At 39.2% G+C, this 16510-nt stretch overlaps 1 protein-coding gene across 1 annotated transcript; it reads left to right on the top strand.

Annotated features, from left to right (window-relative positions):
- The first annotated feature begins 1925 nt into the window (after positions 1-1925).
- lin7c (lin-7 homolog C (C. elegans)) lies at positions 1926-11462 on the top strand. Its single transcript, XM_083969228.1, has 5 exons — positions 1926-2116; positions 4880-4998; positions 5165-5236; positions 6120-6329; positions 6901-11462. Exons 1-5 carry the CDS (start codon positions 2080-2082, stop codon positions 7066-7068), a joined length of 606 nt encoding a protein of 201 aa, XP_083825354.1. The 5' UTR covers positions 1926-2079; the 3' UTR covers positions 7069-11462.
- Positions 11463-16510: the final 5048 nt, after the last annotated feature.

Here is a 16510-nt window from a genome sequence, read left to right as displayed (position 1 = left end):
ATAGAGAGAGATGACAGGCACAGACAGTGGCATGCAGTCTCTCAAATAAGCCACTGTCACGAATCTGGTAATGATTCCCACACGAGCTAAGTAAGAATTAACATTATTTGAAGTTAAGAAGACGAAGAAGAGGTGTTGTAAAGCCTTTGCTCTTCAGAGAATATCCACCTTAAGATGGAACTGGAATGATTTAGTAAAAATTTAATCAACGTGTCTGAGCACTAACTCCTCTTCACAATACAAGACAATGAATCAAACCTTCTGGGACACATTTTTAGATAAGGTATCCAGAACTCCATTCATCATGAGCAGCAGCCTCGGGCTATTTTTGTTGGGCAAAACCGAGTGAGGCAACAGAGAACATCAACTTCCAATCACATACCTAATAAAGTCACGAAACAAAGTGTCTCTTGAATTGAACCCATTGTGTTTGAGCCAGGATGAAGCCCATACATAGTGTCCTTTGTGATCATAAATCATGCATGTGGAGGTCACGGAGTATAAGGTAGTAACTCTATGACTGAAACCTCAAGACAAAAATAGGAGGAAAGAAAAATAAAGAATGGAAAATGCAATCTAACATAACAAGTCTATTGTATTAAAAGAGGGCAAAACTTCCTCTTGCTCCTCGTGGCTCTGGCCCCACCCCCACAATTGATGTCACGGCAGGTATATTTCATCGGCTGTTGTCATCAAGTGTCATCATGGGGTGTGGTCAGGGGTGAATTATGTCAGGGAGTTTCAGCCCTCTGACAAGACAACGGTGCAGGTTTCTGCAGGCGTGCGTGTGTGCGCTGGAGTCTGGAGATGAACGGCAGCCAAACAATAGATAGAAGAGGACAGAAGAGAGACTGATGATCAGCCCAGGTGTCAGCAAACAGATAAAGAAGCTTCTGGATGCTCCCTTGTCACTAATACACAGGGTATAACATAACAACCTCGAACCACAAACAGAGAGACAGTAGAGGCTGAATGACACTCAAACCTTTATATTATTGCTGATTTTCCTGGATACTGCATAACTTCATAATGAGCCCTGCCCACAGAATTGATCTTATGTAGCCTACAAATCCCCACACATTCTCATGCTTATAAAGCGCTGTCTATATCATTAGTAAACACAGTTTACACCTTTCACTCCCTATACCTTCAGAATAGAATAACATGAAATTGGGATATACTCCCTAAACAGTGCAGATTATCAGTCTGTGGTGGAAAGTGTTTTATTTTATGCTGCAGTCTGCTGGGGGGGAAGTTTTATTGGGGGGAAAGCAGGCAAATAAGGAGGCTGGATAAGCTTGTTAAGAAGGCTGGCTCTGTGATCGGAGTAAGGATGGACTCTGGTGGTGGAGAGATGGTGGAGGCACGGACACGGATCATCCACTTCATAACACCTTGATGGACTGAAGAAGCAACGGTGATGGATGGCTCCTCTCTCTTCGTTGCAGGACAGAAAGAGACATAGAAGATCTTTAGCCATCAGGCTTGATGATGAGCTGACAAATGAATTTCCCTTTGGGGATTAATAAAGTAATTCATATTCGTATTCATAAAATGATTAGGTATTTGGTAAATATTTAATAACTTCTGGATTATTTTCTTTGTTTAAAATAAAAACAATTGAAAACATTGACTGATTCACATTCACAATAGTTAGGGAAGATGCCTTCAGTTGTCTCACGAGCATCTGGCATCTAACCAGTAGTGTAGTCTGTTAATACCTGTGTCACAAAGACTATAGTTGGATAGTTTTGTTGCAGTGGGTATACTGAAATACTAATGGGTTTTCAGTGGGTATATCGAGTATACCTGAGTATCACTGAGACTACACCACCGCATCTAAATGAAACAAACTTACTGAACTCGGTCGTGTTTTTCTATTTTACGTGATGTCTGTGAACGCACCATGACACTGGCAGCAGCAGCTAGCCTACCTAGCCGGCTAACTTGGCTAATCTGATTTATCGCTTGAGTTAAGCACACGTAACGTTAGCCAGGATTACCAAATTTAGTTTTTCCCCATATCAGGTATTTAACGCAATATCTATCTGACAACCAAGCAGCCACTCACTTCAAACGATGGCATCGCTCGGGGAGCCTGTTCGGTTGGAAAGAGGTAAACTTAATGTGCTAAGCTGCTGTTAGCTCAGGAATATTTGTTGTGCTACAATGGAAAGACGTTAGCATAAGTTAGCTTAGCTGGTGAATGTTTTGGGCAGCAAACATCCACTATTTAGTCGAATAATCTTACTTAAATTGTGAATTACAGGCTGCTTTGATTGAGCTGTGTTTAATTGTGTCTATTTCTTTTTTTTTAAAGTATATTTTTTTCGGCTTTTTGCCTTTATTCGATAGTGATGACAGTAGAGATAGACAGGAAATGGGGAGGCAGAGAGAGGGGGAATGACACGCAGGAAAGGTCTGCCCGACGCGGGATTCGAACCGGGGACGCCTGCGGCGAGGACTGTAGCCTCTACATGGGGCGGCCGCTCTACCCACTGCGCCACGCACCGCCCCAATTGTGTCTATTTCTGACGTTACGCCGACGTAACGATAGTTTTTCACAGCTACATTGTTGTACTTTTCGCCCCACAGCTAACTTGCTAATCTTAGTAACAACAAGGCAAGGCAAGGCAAGGCAATTTCATTCGTATCCAAACCTAAACTTAGTAATGATGTTCAAATTAAAGAAGATTAATGTACAGAACAATATTTAATGTTGGACTTTGGTGAGGGGACGTAGGTCCCTGTGCGTACAGCTGAGATCTGGCACTTTGCCTTTAGGGATTGAAGTAGGGAGGTGTAAGTTACAGTATAATGAGGGTTATACCAGAAGAGCAGCATTTATGTGTTCTGTGTGACCTGTAAGTTAATACTGTTGAAGATGAGTTACATTTTCTGTTTCAACGTCCTTTGTATGACGAACTTGTTTGAGAAAGGCCAGATAAAGAATCTAGACTTATTTTTGGATGTCTGAGCATCATATATCCTGGCTAGATTCATCGATAAAGCCTGGACGCTGAGACAGAAAATATTATATCTCACTTAAAACCATAAATTACTGTTTATTGTTTCAAATATCTTGAAAGCTTGTTCTGTTTTGTTTTTCTCCTTTCTTTTCTTTTAAGATGACACACGAATGTACAGGTGCATCTCAATAAATCAGAATAACATGTAAAAGTCCATTTCCAGTAGTTCAAGTCAAATAGCCCCAACCAAGTATTGAGTGCAAATGGATGGGCATACTTTTCAGAGGGCCAACATTTCCATATTAAAAATGCTTTTTTAAATTGGTCTTTTGTAATATTAAAAAATTGTGAGATAGCCTACTAAATTTTAGGTAGACCTTCATTATACAGGGATGCAAACAGCGCGCCGAAAAGCGAAACTCGCTTTTTTCATGACCAATTAGGTGACTTGTGTGAATCGTTCAGATCCGGAGTTTTTGTTTTTGAGTTGGGGGGGGTCTCAGCGTCTCAGCTGGGGTCAGTAAAATGTTTTTCTAACAGGCTGACAGTGACGTGAAACTGAGGCAAACTCATTCATGGTCTCTGATTATACTGGTAACAGCCTTCCTATTCACCTCCAATGTAGACGCGACGTGCGCGCTCGTCAAAGCGGCGCGTATCCGCGTGCAGTCGGTGCGACCATAGACATATATACATATATATATGTCTATGGGTGCGACGGCGCCGCCGTTTTTCCCCCCGCGCATGTCCGTTGCTGTGTCAGGCAGGTGTTTCCCACGGAGCTCTGCCCCGTTTCAGAGGTGAAGGAGAGACGTCGCCTCCGCGATGTAGAATGTGTTCAATTAAAGTGAAACTAACACATTTTATAGGCCAGGCCTATGTGTGTTACTTGTCTATATAATGTATTAGTTTCACTTTTTGAATTAAAATTACTGAGATAAATAAACTTTTCCATGATATTCTAATTTATTGAGATGCACCTGTATGTACTTAATGCTTAATGTCTCATAAGCCCATGTGGGCTGGGCACAAAAAATGTGCATGACACTTTAAAAAATACAGTCGCATACAGTTTGTCTCAAAGGGCGAGACGAGCAATGGATGTTATATACAGACAAGAAAACAGTTGGTGGACTGGTGGTTAAAGGAAGGTTCAGTTCATGAAAGCAAAGCAGCATCGATAAATAAATAAGCTTAATATACCTTATAAATATAGTATTATACCTCATTAGCAGCAAGAACCAACAGGAGAAATATTTATAGTGCATACTTTTCAACCTCAGTTTCCCTTTTTTTTTTTTAACAAAATGCTGACATTAGCTCTCGGTGTGTGTCTGCCAACAACACAGTGTGGTTGGACTCTTGGGAAAACCCAGGTTTTTATTTAAACAACACCCCACACACATGCAATGTTTATTTAGGCTGCAGAAAAGCATGAATAGACACATCATGAAATAGTCTGTTCTCTGTTGGAGCTACTGATGTTGCAATTTACAGACCAAGGGAACAATGACTTTTCTCTCATTACAGATTCAGTAGAATAAAAATATGAGCAAAACCTCTGATAATAGTTGCCCCTCTGTAGTGTACTTCTATATAAAGCAAAGACTTTATATGCGGGCAATAAAATTTAGTTAATAAAGTTGCAGCATCACATTGAGCAGTGAGCAAATGTGGAGCAAGTCAAAGTAATTTCATTTTGAAGCTAATTAAACACATTTTAATTGACAGCAAATGTATCCCAAACTTAATTATTAGACACTCAACATTTGCCAAGTTTAGTCATGTTGTTTTTTTGTTTTATATCGGTGCAGACTGAGTCCTGAGAGTCTCCCAGGCTGCAGTGTGAACGTCTCCATTTGCAGAAACCAGTGAAAACTTTGAAGAAATGTGTTTTTTTTTGTTGACAGATATTAACCGGGCCATTGAGCTGCTTGATAAGCTCCAGAGGACGGGGGAAGTTCCTCCCCAGAAGCTGCAGGCGCTGCAGAGGGTCTTACAGAGTGAATTCTGTAACGCTGTCCGAGAAGTAAGACACTGGGTTTTGTTTTATTCTTTAAACACTTCACTGTGGTATTAATCAATCCCTCCATTTCTAATATTAAACAAAACTCTGGTTGTTTACCTTGTTTTCAGTATTTTGGAAATGTTTCTGCTGGCATGTGATGAAAAATTGTCCAACTGTGTCTCTTCAGGTGTACGAACATGTGTATGAGACAGTGGACATCAACAGCAGTCCTGAGGTCAGGGCCAACGCCACAGCGAAGGTAGACCCAAGTCGAATACCATTTTAACACACAAGCATGCACACATCTTTTTCTTACCTTGATTTCAAACCACCAGTGGAAAACTTTACATTGTGTGTTGAGTGTGCGGCTAATGCATTAAAGGGATACTTCACCCAAAATCGATAATTCACCAATTTTCTACTCACCGTCATGCCAAGGAAGGGTTTCGGAGTCATCAAAACGCTTTAGGAGTTCCAGGGGGGTTCGGCTAGCAACGGATTTTTATATAATGGCGGCGGATAGTGCTCACTTTTGAATCGTCCAAAACACACACTATGAAACATCCAGATACCTCCATACTGCTCGTCCATACTGACCCAAGTGTCCTGAAGCCGCCACATGAAAAAGTTGTTTAGAAAAAGTTAATGTGATCTTTGTTTTTAGCCTTGTTGTAGTAGTAGCTCCCAGTAGCTCTGTTGATGTTTGTGCGCATGCGCAAGGTTTGCTGCGAGATGTTTGATCATCGTTGTAAACCATTGGATGTGTGATGTAAACACGGAAGAACATCTCGCGCAGCCACTGGGAGCTGCTACAACATCAAGGCTAAAAACAGAGATCACATTAATTCTTTCCAAAAAACTTTTTCATGTGGCGGCTTCAGGACACTTGGGTCAGTACGGACGAGCAGTATGGAGGTATTTGGATGTTTCAGTGTGTGTTTGGACGATTAAAAAGTGAACTCTATCCGCCGCCATTATATGAAGATACGTTGCCAGCCGGACCCCCCCTGGAACTCCAAAAGCGTTTTGATGACTCAGAAAGTTCTTCAAACCCTTCCTTGGCATGACGGTGAGTAGAAAATTGGTGAAGTATCCCTTGAAGTTCACAAAGGTTTTTAACACCAGTCTTTGTTAATTCGTAGGCTACTGTGGCTGCTTTTGCAGCAAGTGAAGGTCATTCACATCCACGTGTAGTGGAGCTGCCGAAGACGGAAGAAGGTTTGGGATTCAACATCATGGGTGGAAAGGAGCAAAACTCGCCTATTTACATCTCACGGATCATCCCAGGAGGCATCGCCGACCGTCACGGAGGTCTGAAGAGAGGAGACCAGCTTCTCTCTGTTAACGGGGTGGTACGTTTAACTCACAGCATCATGAGACACTCCACAATGTCTGTCAGTGCTGATTCTAGTCTGATTAGGTTGATCAGATGAGTACGACTCATTTATCAGGTCTCAGAAATAATGAATATGAGAAATAGTGAGTGTTAATTTCAAATAATTAGTTTGTTTATAATAGAAATGTCAGAGTATCTCCGGTGCCGTCATATTAGCCACAACATTCAGCTGTTGTGCGTGCTGCTATGGTTGGGTAGTTAAAACTTCAAGCCAAACGCAATCATCCAATTCACTTAATTGCTCGGTTTGTTCTCATTACATGTCCGCATCGCAGACTGTTATTTGATAAATTGAAGCAGGTTTGTGTTCGAACTATGTTTAATCCAGTACCTGTAAAATCCTGAGGTCATTGTTTTTCCTTTAAAGTTACAACACATCGTGCAGGTCTGGAGCTTATATAACAACTGCCCACAGTATATTGCCTTTTGATTAGAAACCTATAATTAACTTAACAATGGTGGTCTTACGTCTGCGATAGAAAATCTTCTATTACATCTCTGTGTGTGTTTGTTTGTTTTTTTCCCAGAGTGTTGAAGGTGAGCACCATGAGAAAGCGGTGGAACTCCTCAAAGCCGCTCAGGGCACAGTGAAGCTGGTAGTAAGGTACACCCCCAAAGTCCTGGAGGAAATGGAGTCACGCTTTGAGAAAATGAGGTCAGCGAAGCGCCGGCAACAGAACAACTATCCCCAGTAGGATTTTTCCATCCATGTTGATGCCCAACTCCCATGTCTCTCCTCTTCTAGCCTTCTGGCCATCTGTGCTGGTCTCTTTCTTATCTCCCTGCCCACAAAAACAAAAACAACAAAAAAAACAATACAACAAACATACTCAAGTTTGGTTTTAGTTGCCACTCACACACACTGTAATCTGTGCTTCTATCCCTCTCTCTGTAGCATTTTTAATATCCACCATTGTTTCTCTACTAGACACTACAACTCTAGATGAACACTAGAATGATTATGATTGTCAAGTGTAGGTGATCTCTCACATGTGTGCATTATTTTTGAATTGACAATTTGAATGCAACTTTGAGACCAACTACAGAGTTCTCCTTTGTCTGGAAAGGTAGTGTTTTTATTCTTTTATCACAGCCACTACCAAGTGCCTCAGGGCAAACACATTCATCCTATGTACTGTGTCACTCTTTTGTTCTTTTTAATGGTTTGACGTCTGGTTATTAAACGCCTGTGGCAGGAATTAGTGCACGCTTTTACAACTCTAACTCTCAAAATTGTAATTTAGAGGAGTTGATGACAGTTTGAGTTCACTAAAAAGCAATAGGTATATGTTCGATAATAAGGGAAACCACTGGACACTCAAACGACACTTGAAGTCGAATGCAATATACATCTTTAAGGTTTTTCTCTGGGCTTATCCTCTGAGTTTTTATAACATCATATCACACTATAAAAAGCCCAGCAGGTACTGTAAATGATGTAATGAGGTCTCAGCGACTCATGGACTAAATTCCTGCCACCACACAAACACACATTTTTACTTTTATCAAAGTAATAAGTCTTCATCAGCATGACACAAAACAAAACAAAAAAACCATCTGGTTAAATCTGTCTTGATATAAATCAGGAATTTACTAAACGTCATGATCTTCTTTAGCCAGGTATACTTAGTACTTAATGAGGAGTCAATTCCACAATATTTATCTTTCATCTTCACTAAAAACTGCTTGTTAGTGCTGTTTGCATCATTTAGTGGGGTAAAACATTGATAACATCAGGCAATGTCTTTATTTCATTCATAGTAATGCCTAAAATGAGCGTTCATCACTGTTTTGATGAATGAAAAGGCATGTTATCATATATATATATATAACCACGTATGTTATGATATCGCACATACTGTATAAGGCCATTTCATATTCACTAGGATTTTACACAGGGTTTAGGCCGTTATGTTCTGCGTTGTCTGTTGCATTGACATATTCATTTCTAATTTTTCAGTCTGTTTTTAACATTTTCTAACTCTGCGGCGTCTCACTCAAAACAGAAAGTCTGTCAATGTAAATTAAGCATCCGCTGCTTTTGAACTTTTATATCCTGGCTCTAAAAAAAAAAAACACAAGTTGATTGTATGCATAACACCACAGCTGGGATAAAGATGAACATTCAAAGACAAGAGTAAGACCAATACATTTCAATTATTTAGTAGAGCAATAAGTTGGAACATTTTCCTACCTGTGTGTGTGTGTCACTATGTATTTATTGCCATACTATACCCAAACATCGTTCTCATTTTTCTTTGTCTGCTTTGCCGAAATTTCATTTGCACCCACCCATGTATGTACTTCATGTAAAAACCGCACATAATGTGATAATAATAATAATAATGATAATGACAAACGTGTTATCTGCTGAATACTGCCAGTCATTGGCAACACTGATATACAGTTTTAAGCAGGCCTGTCAATAACCCTCAATATACTGTATTTGTAGGCCTTTTTCCTCCCATATTTACATATACGACATTTAGAAACAAGGCTTTATTAGTGTGTACAGAATGCATGTTCAGCTATCATGCTGAGATTCTTCCTATCATGACAAAATATCCTATGATGTGGAGTCTTAACCGAGAAGTCCAAATCCTACATGCAACATGTCAATCAAACACATCAGGTCCTCATGGTTTTCTTTAAATTACTTATAATTCAACCTGAAATAATGAGTATTTATATTGAGTTTTTATTGCTTTTCTTGCAAAGGGAAAAACTGAGTCAGTTTCAATATAATGTTTGTCTGTTAAAAGCTCCATCTACATTCATTCATCTCATTGTGTGGGACAAAAGCAAACTATCCCCAGAGCTAATTTAATTAATTTCAGAGATTTATTCACAGACGTGTTTAGTTTTCTCAGTAGATGCAATATCCTGTACATAGCATATAGCATGCCATAAACTAGGCTTTAGCTGCATAAGCCATACTTTTGTCCAGTCTCAGGATCAGCACATCACATATCTGAGACGGGAAGGGAAGGAAACAATGAAGATAGCTGTTATTTATTTATCTGGTGTAGAGATTAAGCGGATGGTGGGTGAAGTAGCAGAAACATGGGAGTGCGTGAACCTTTTACCTTGAGCTTCATTCTCTCCTTTAAATGGCGTCTTACTGCTGTCGTGACTGATTCGGCATAATGAGCTGTATGACCAAGGTGTCTTGAAAATAGGTCGCTGATGGTTTCTGTTTGCTTGTGTTAGCTGCTTTTGTGGTGTTGTCACTCCAAAGCTTCACTCTTTCTCTCTTTCTTCATTTGATGTTTTTGGTATTTCATCCACCATCTCTTAAAATAAGGTTCAGTAAGGGCAGCTGCCTCTGACATCAGTTGCTCCAACAAACTGTAAATAGCTCATTCAGAAGCAATGAAGAGCATAGATACTTTCTGGCATAAAAAAAATAAGAATAATAATACTGTTTTGTGTTTCCGTGACCTGGAATTTGTCCTTTCAAAAAATAAAAAAGAACATCACAAAATACACTGAAATGCATCACCAAGTGCTAAAAATATCATTATCAGTGCAAGGTCAGGTGAAGATTGGATTTTTTCCCCCCCTACAGTGGTGCTGTGAATTTTTATTTGAGAATTGGGACTAAAATTATAGTTTGCAAATGAGTTCCTTATTGGCATCTTACTTTTGTTGTTTGCAGTCTCGATATACGTCCATTATTACCCCTTCATGTCGACACAAAAGTCTGCTGTTCCCCTTAAAAGTCAGGTTTTAGCTGCAGGACTATCTTCATTTTATTGATTTGTATGTTACCTTTAATCTGGATGAGCACATAGCCCAGATGTGTGTAGTACATGTACTCCCTTTAATCTGTGAAAAACTCAGAATTTTGGAACAAAGTATAAAATAAAACACACACACAGTACTGCAAGAACTGAATGCAAATGAACTTATCTATGCAAGGTGTTTAAAAAACCTTTGGAAAAACTCCTGTATTGGTGCAAAATAATCATTTTACTACCGAATGTTATAAAAACAAAAAAAAACCTACTTGACGGCTGTGACGACAAAAGTCTAATGTGCAAATTTTTAAGGACCCGCTGCATTTAAAACACATTGGAGTTACGTAATGTTACAACGAGACATTTACAATGTTTGCTCTCTCGCATTGATCACCATCAAGTTGACAGTGAAGATTTCCATGTGATATTAGGCTTGCTGTTTAATTTAAGATTGTCAGGATGCATGTAGATGAATAGTGTGGTTAGTAGTAAACCATTCCACGGGCTACTTTTGAGCATACGTTTTTGTTTTGAGGAAAAGAATTTAGCAGAAGAGTTGGGATGTACATAAAAGTTGAAATGTCTTAATATAATGTATAGTTTGTCCCTTGATTGTGTTTTTATCTTACATTAGATATCTAGCTTCACCGATCATGCACCTACACACATGTATAGTAAAATCAGGAGAAAAATAATGTACCGTAATGATGAGACTTGGTATTGATATTGCACAGTCACACTCTCCACTGAATGTCACTGACCATTGTCTAAGTTAGTTGCAAAATTTTGTGAAGTACCTTTCAACTTTCTACCCGTTTTTCCTTGTCTACATATTGGAATGGCCAATAGAGTATTTTTTATAATAGTTTTCTTTTGATATTTTTCTCAATTTTTATAAGTGGTTTTCCTAAAAAATAAATACCAGGAATGATTGGTACTTCCATTTTGACTGTGCACCGCGGCTACATCAGTGGAGCCTCTCAGAAATGCAGCACATTTCAGAACGGGCTCGTTCGATCTCGTCGTGGCCGTACGAAGTTACAGACTTAAAAAAAAGAAAAAAGAAAAAAAGAGAGGAGCCGTCCGACATCAGTGCTTCTTTTCTGAGATCGGAAATTATCTTCTGTTTCTTTTTAGTACCAAGACCAAACTTGCAACATTTGTGAAAATTTTGATAATGCTTTGAAATGTTTTAGTCGGTGCTTGTTTAGGGTTATTAGACTGTAGATCGTAACGTGTTATTTTTGTGTTCTTTGGTTTGTTAACTAATTTTCTGTGTTACATTGATGTGGAATGTAAAAATGTTGTGATGTAGGACTGGAGGCTAAATAAAACAGTGCTTAAATTTATGACTTTTGGAGTCCTCCTTTAAATTCTTTTACACTCACACACATTTGTTTATTTCGGTTTCCTGCTCGGCAACCGATAAAAGCAGTGGGATGGACAGCAACGACGCCGGGAACACCTGGCAGAATAATGTTGTGGTTTCTGGAAGCCATTAATAAGATATGTATAATTCTAGTTTATAGTAAATAGTAAAAATAATCACCATGAATTCCCCTCTGTATTTTTTTAAAGGGATAGTTCACCCAAAATTCAAATTTCACTCATTATCTACTCACCCTCATGTCGAGAATTTTCAGAGTCCTCCATGCCTTCTCGGAGTTACGGGGGGGGGGGGGGGGGTCCGCGCAGCATTATTTGTCCATATAATGGTTGTGAATGTTGTTTTCTTCGTCCAAAAAGACACACCAAAAAACATCCAAATACCTCCATACTGCTCGTCTGTAATGTCCCTCTTGTATTGAAGCCCCGACATGAGAAATAGTTCCGCCGGTGATTTGCACTGACACAGGAAGAGCAGTGAACTGAGACACTGGGAGCTTCCGTTACAAACAAGCTTAAAATATTGACCCCTTGCACGTGACGTCACGTTCCACTCGCGATAGCTCCGGACGCCATGATGGACGGCAAAAGAACAGTGAACGTCAATGTAATTGAATGGGCGCGTTATAGTTTTGTGACATACCGGGGTTGTAGGGTTTCCCCTCCTTTTCCACTGAGCTGGTTCGAGTGCTGGTTCGGAGCCAGAGCCTGACTAGCACTGGTTCTTTGCTTTTCCACCGCTTAAAAACCGGTTATTGGTCCTTAAAACTGGTCTGAAGCACCAACTCCTTGCTGGGCTAGAGCTAAGAACCGGGGGCTGGCCACTGGCGGCGGGGTTACATGAACAACAGGACCAGTGCGAATATATACAGACACGTTATCGATGCTATTATAAGTTAGTTTATCTACAGTGTATAGTCGATGTAAACACAGTTGAAGCTAACTAGCTGAGCTACATGCTGTGGCTAACAACAGCTAACGCTCCTATTAAACATAGCACCGTCACAACGTAGTTGCCGCCGTCGGATCGCGGCGATTACAACGAAGACGGCTTCCTGTTTTCTTTTATTTGTCAGCCGGGTTTAATCAGAGAATGATCACTAATTATACAGACGTCGGGTCAGGTCTTCAACACCCACGGTCGGACCAGGTTTTAATTTCCAGGTCCGTTAACTGTAGTTAGCAGCAGCAAAGACAGCAGCAGCTGCTGTATGGGGAGTGTGGCACTGACTGACGTTAGCTCCTTAGCAGTGGAAAAAGCACAGAAAACTGAGATATTCTACGGCGAATAACAAAAAAACAAACATATATTGCAACGGATGAGTAGATATTCTATTTTAAATAAGTGATAATGCTGTGAGGTTGTAGTGTGAAGTGATCGAGCCACATTGTTGGACGGCACCGTTAATATAATACATCCATGGACGGCACCCATAGACAGTACATTATCACGGAGCACTTTCTGCCGTCCGTCATGGTGTCGCCTCTCGCGTCACGTTCTAATTGTGACGTAGCTGCAAGGGGTCAATAGACTTATTTAATTTTATTCGGAACAATTTCTCATGTCGGGGCTTCAATACAAGAGGGACATTACAGACGAGCACTATGGAGGTATTTGGATGTTTTTTGGTGTGTCTTTTTGGACGAAGAAAAGTGAGCCCCATTCACAACCATTATATGGACAAATACTGGACCCCCCCGTAACTCAGAGAAGGCACGGAGGACTCTGAAACTTCTCCCAGCCCTTAGTCAACATGAAGGTGAGTAGATAATGAGTGAAATTTGAATTTTGGGTGAACTATCCCTTTAAAGTGGTTTCACCCAGATGCATCCCATCACTCTGTGGATGAGAGGAGCTCAGTGGTAGTTCAGGGCTCGTTGCCTGGAACCAAACTGTGCATGTGACAGCGATTCATTAGAGCCGGTTGTTCTCATTACAGCTTGAGACCAGAGCGCAGCTGCTGGTTTTCTTGAGGTGTGTGTGAACCCTTTTCCACTGCAGAGTCTCTCTCTTACGTGTGGATGGTTCACTATGTCTCTTCTGGCAACTGAAATCAATCACACCCAGGAGCAAAAACACAGCAGCAGCACCGGGAGCTGAGGACGAAAGCAGGAGGCCGAACTGGATCAGGAGCCAAATCAGCAGAAGGTGCAAACAAGGAATAAGGATTGATTCATATTGACGTAGTTATAAGACACACACACACACACACACACACACACACACACACACACAGACACGCTGAGTAGTCAGAGAGGAAGAACATTTATAGATCAAACGTTTCTGGTATTACTGAGAGGTGAGAGTTATAAAAGCACAAACTTCTAATCACAACAAGATGTTAATGAATTCTAAAATACATCCAGTGATGTGGAAGAGAAAACTTCCTTAAAAGGACAACATGTAAAGACCTGAATGATCAGACACAATCTGGAGGAAATGACAAAAATGAATCAGACACATCCCTGTTTTAAAAATAGAGGCTATAGGACGGTAGTTCGGATGTATATTGGATCTTTTTACTCTAAAAAAGAACAATTTCATAAATGGAAGAGAAAAAACACAAAACAGTGAAATAGAAATTCAGCAATTTAATGTCATAAATAGAATTATTACATGAAAACCAAGAAATTAAATGGTCAATTTATGAAAATAGCATATCATTGTTTTGTTTTTTTCCCCCCGGTGACAAATACCATGGGGAAAAATGTAAATTAAAAGAATTCCAGAAACAATTAATTAAACTTTTATCCATGACTTACCCATGTGTATACTCTGTCGGTGCACATATTGTTTCATTTTGTGTTCATGAGTGCAGAACAGCACCACAGCATCCTGAAGTCAACTCAACAAACTAAACTAAACATTTCATTATTTAATCCTGATTTCAGCACATTAGCTTGGATTAGTAGCTTTACTCTATACCAGGGCTGTCAAACGTGCGGCACGGCAGTCCAATCCATCCGGCCCTGATGATCTGCCAAGTGTGAAAATTACATATAAGATAAAAGAGGCATAATATTTTTGAAATTGCACATATTTTTATAGAACAATTTCAGGTTGTTCGTATGCTTTGTAAAAGGATCATTATTACATTACAGTTCATTAAGTGTAAACATCTAAATAATGTAAGGCAAGGCAAGTTTATTTGTATAGCACATTTCCGCAACAAGACAACTCAAGGTGCTTTACATATTAGCAAAATAAGAACATAAAAAGCAAACATTATTTAAAAACAGACAAGAGAAATAATTAAAACAGGTATAAAAAGAAGTAAAACAGAAAGGGAGACAGAACAACTAAAACATAGTAAAAAAAAAAAAAGATATAAAATAACAGAATAATGTTACAGTGCAGTTAATGAAAGGCGTCAGCAAACGAGGGTTCTGGCAGACCTGCAGGTTTCTGGGAGTTTGTTCCAGATAGTGGGTGCATAGAAACTAAATGCTGCCTCACCTTGTTTACCTCTGACTCTAGGTATAGATAGAAGACCAGGACCCCAGGAAGAATAGTCCTTACCAAGGTGAGGACTAATGGGGATCCATAATAAAACTAAACTAAACTAATAGTCAGGTACAAATATGACTTGACCCTAAAAAAATTCTAACAAAAGGTTTCTCAGTTGTTTTTTATAGTATTAGATGTCCTTAATAACATACTAAAAGTTTACCAAAATTTGACCACTAGAAAGGTGTTATTTTCAAGATGGCGTCCAAGATGGATAGGAAGCCTGAGGAGACACCACAGGTGAATAGGGTAAAATGTTTAACTAACAGATATCACCATGAAACTTCCCAAGTTTATCACTTACATTAAGACAAATATTTTTTGTATTACAAGTTTTGTCAAATTGTATGTTTAAATATGTAAATTAGGCAATATCTAATTAAATATGCGCTAATTTGCATATCCGAAATCTGAACAATGGATAAAAGCCACTTTCAAAATTCTTGTTTTATTTTGTTGACATACTAGAGTCAGAAGTTTTTACACAGGGGATTTTGGATATCTCTCTTTATCACTCTGTAAATGAGAAAATACTATAGCCCTAAAAATTCAAATTTCGTCGTGTTTTTAGGAGTAAAATGTTGTATAAGAGCCCGAAATCTCCACTTCAGCAGCACTTACAGACACCAAACCTTCCAGTTTGATCCCTTTCTATATTCTGAAGGTTTTTACAGAGGGGATTGTTGATATATCATTCATAGCCTGATTTATACAACATTTTACTCCTAAAAACACGACGATATTTGAATTTTTAGGGCTATAGTATTTTCTCATTTACAGAGTGATAAAGAGAGATATCCAAAATCCCCTCTGTAAAAACTTCTGACTCTAGTATGTCAACAAAATAAAACAAGAATTTTGAAAGTGGCTTTTATCCATTGTTCAGATATGCAAATTAGCGCATATTTAATGAGATATTGCCTAATTTACATATTTAAACATACAATTTGACAAAACTTGTAATACAAAAAATATTTGTCTTAATGTAAGTGATAAACTTGGGAAGTTTCATGGTGATATCTGTTAGTTAAAAATTTTACCCTATTCACCTGTGGTGTCTCCTCAGGCTTCCTATCCATCTTGGACGCCATCTTGAAAATAACACCTTTCTAGTGGTCAAATTTTGGTAAACTTTTAGTATGTTATTAAGGACATCTAATACTATAAAAAACAGTTGAGAAACCTTTTGTTAGAATTTTTTTAGGGTTAGGTGGTTTTTTTTCATATATGTACCCGCCTATAAACCAGTACCAGATGATCTGAGAGGCCTGGATGGCTCATAGTTGAGCAGGAGACCAGAGATGTAGGTATTTTGGCCCTAAACCACTTAATCCTTTGTAAACCATCAGCAGTATTTTGAAATCTATTCTGTGAGAAACTGGAAGCCAGTGCAGAGATCTGAGGACTGGGGTGATATGGTCCACTGCCTTGCTGTTAGTTAAACAAATGTACTAAAACAAAGGGAAAAATTCAAATTTATTTTTATTTATAGGTTATCATGCT

Source organism: Trachurus trachurus (genome assembly GCF_905171665.1).
Source record: "Trachurus trachurus genome assembly, chromosome: 3".
Taxonomy (NCBI): Eukaryota; Metazoa; Chordata; class Actinopteri; order Carangiformes; family Carangidae; genus Trachurus; species Trachurus trachurus.
This window is presented reverse-complemented; position numbering and strand designations above follow the sequence as displayed.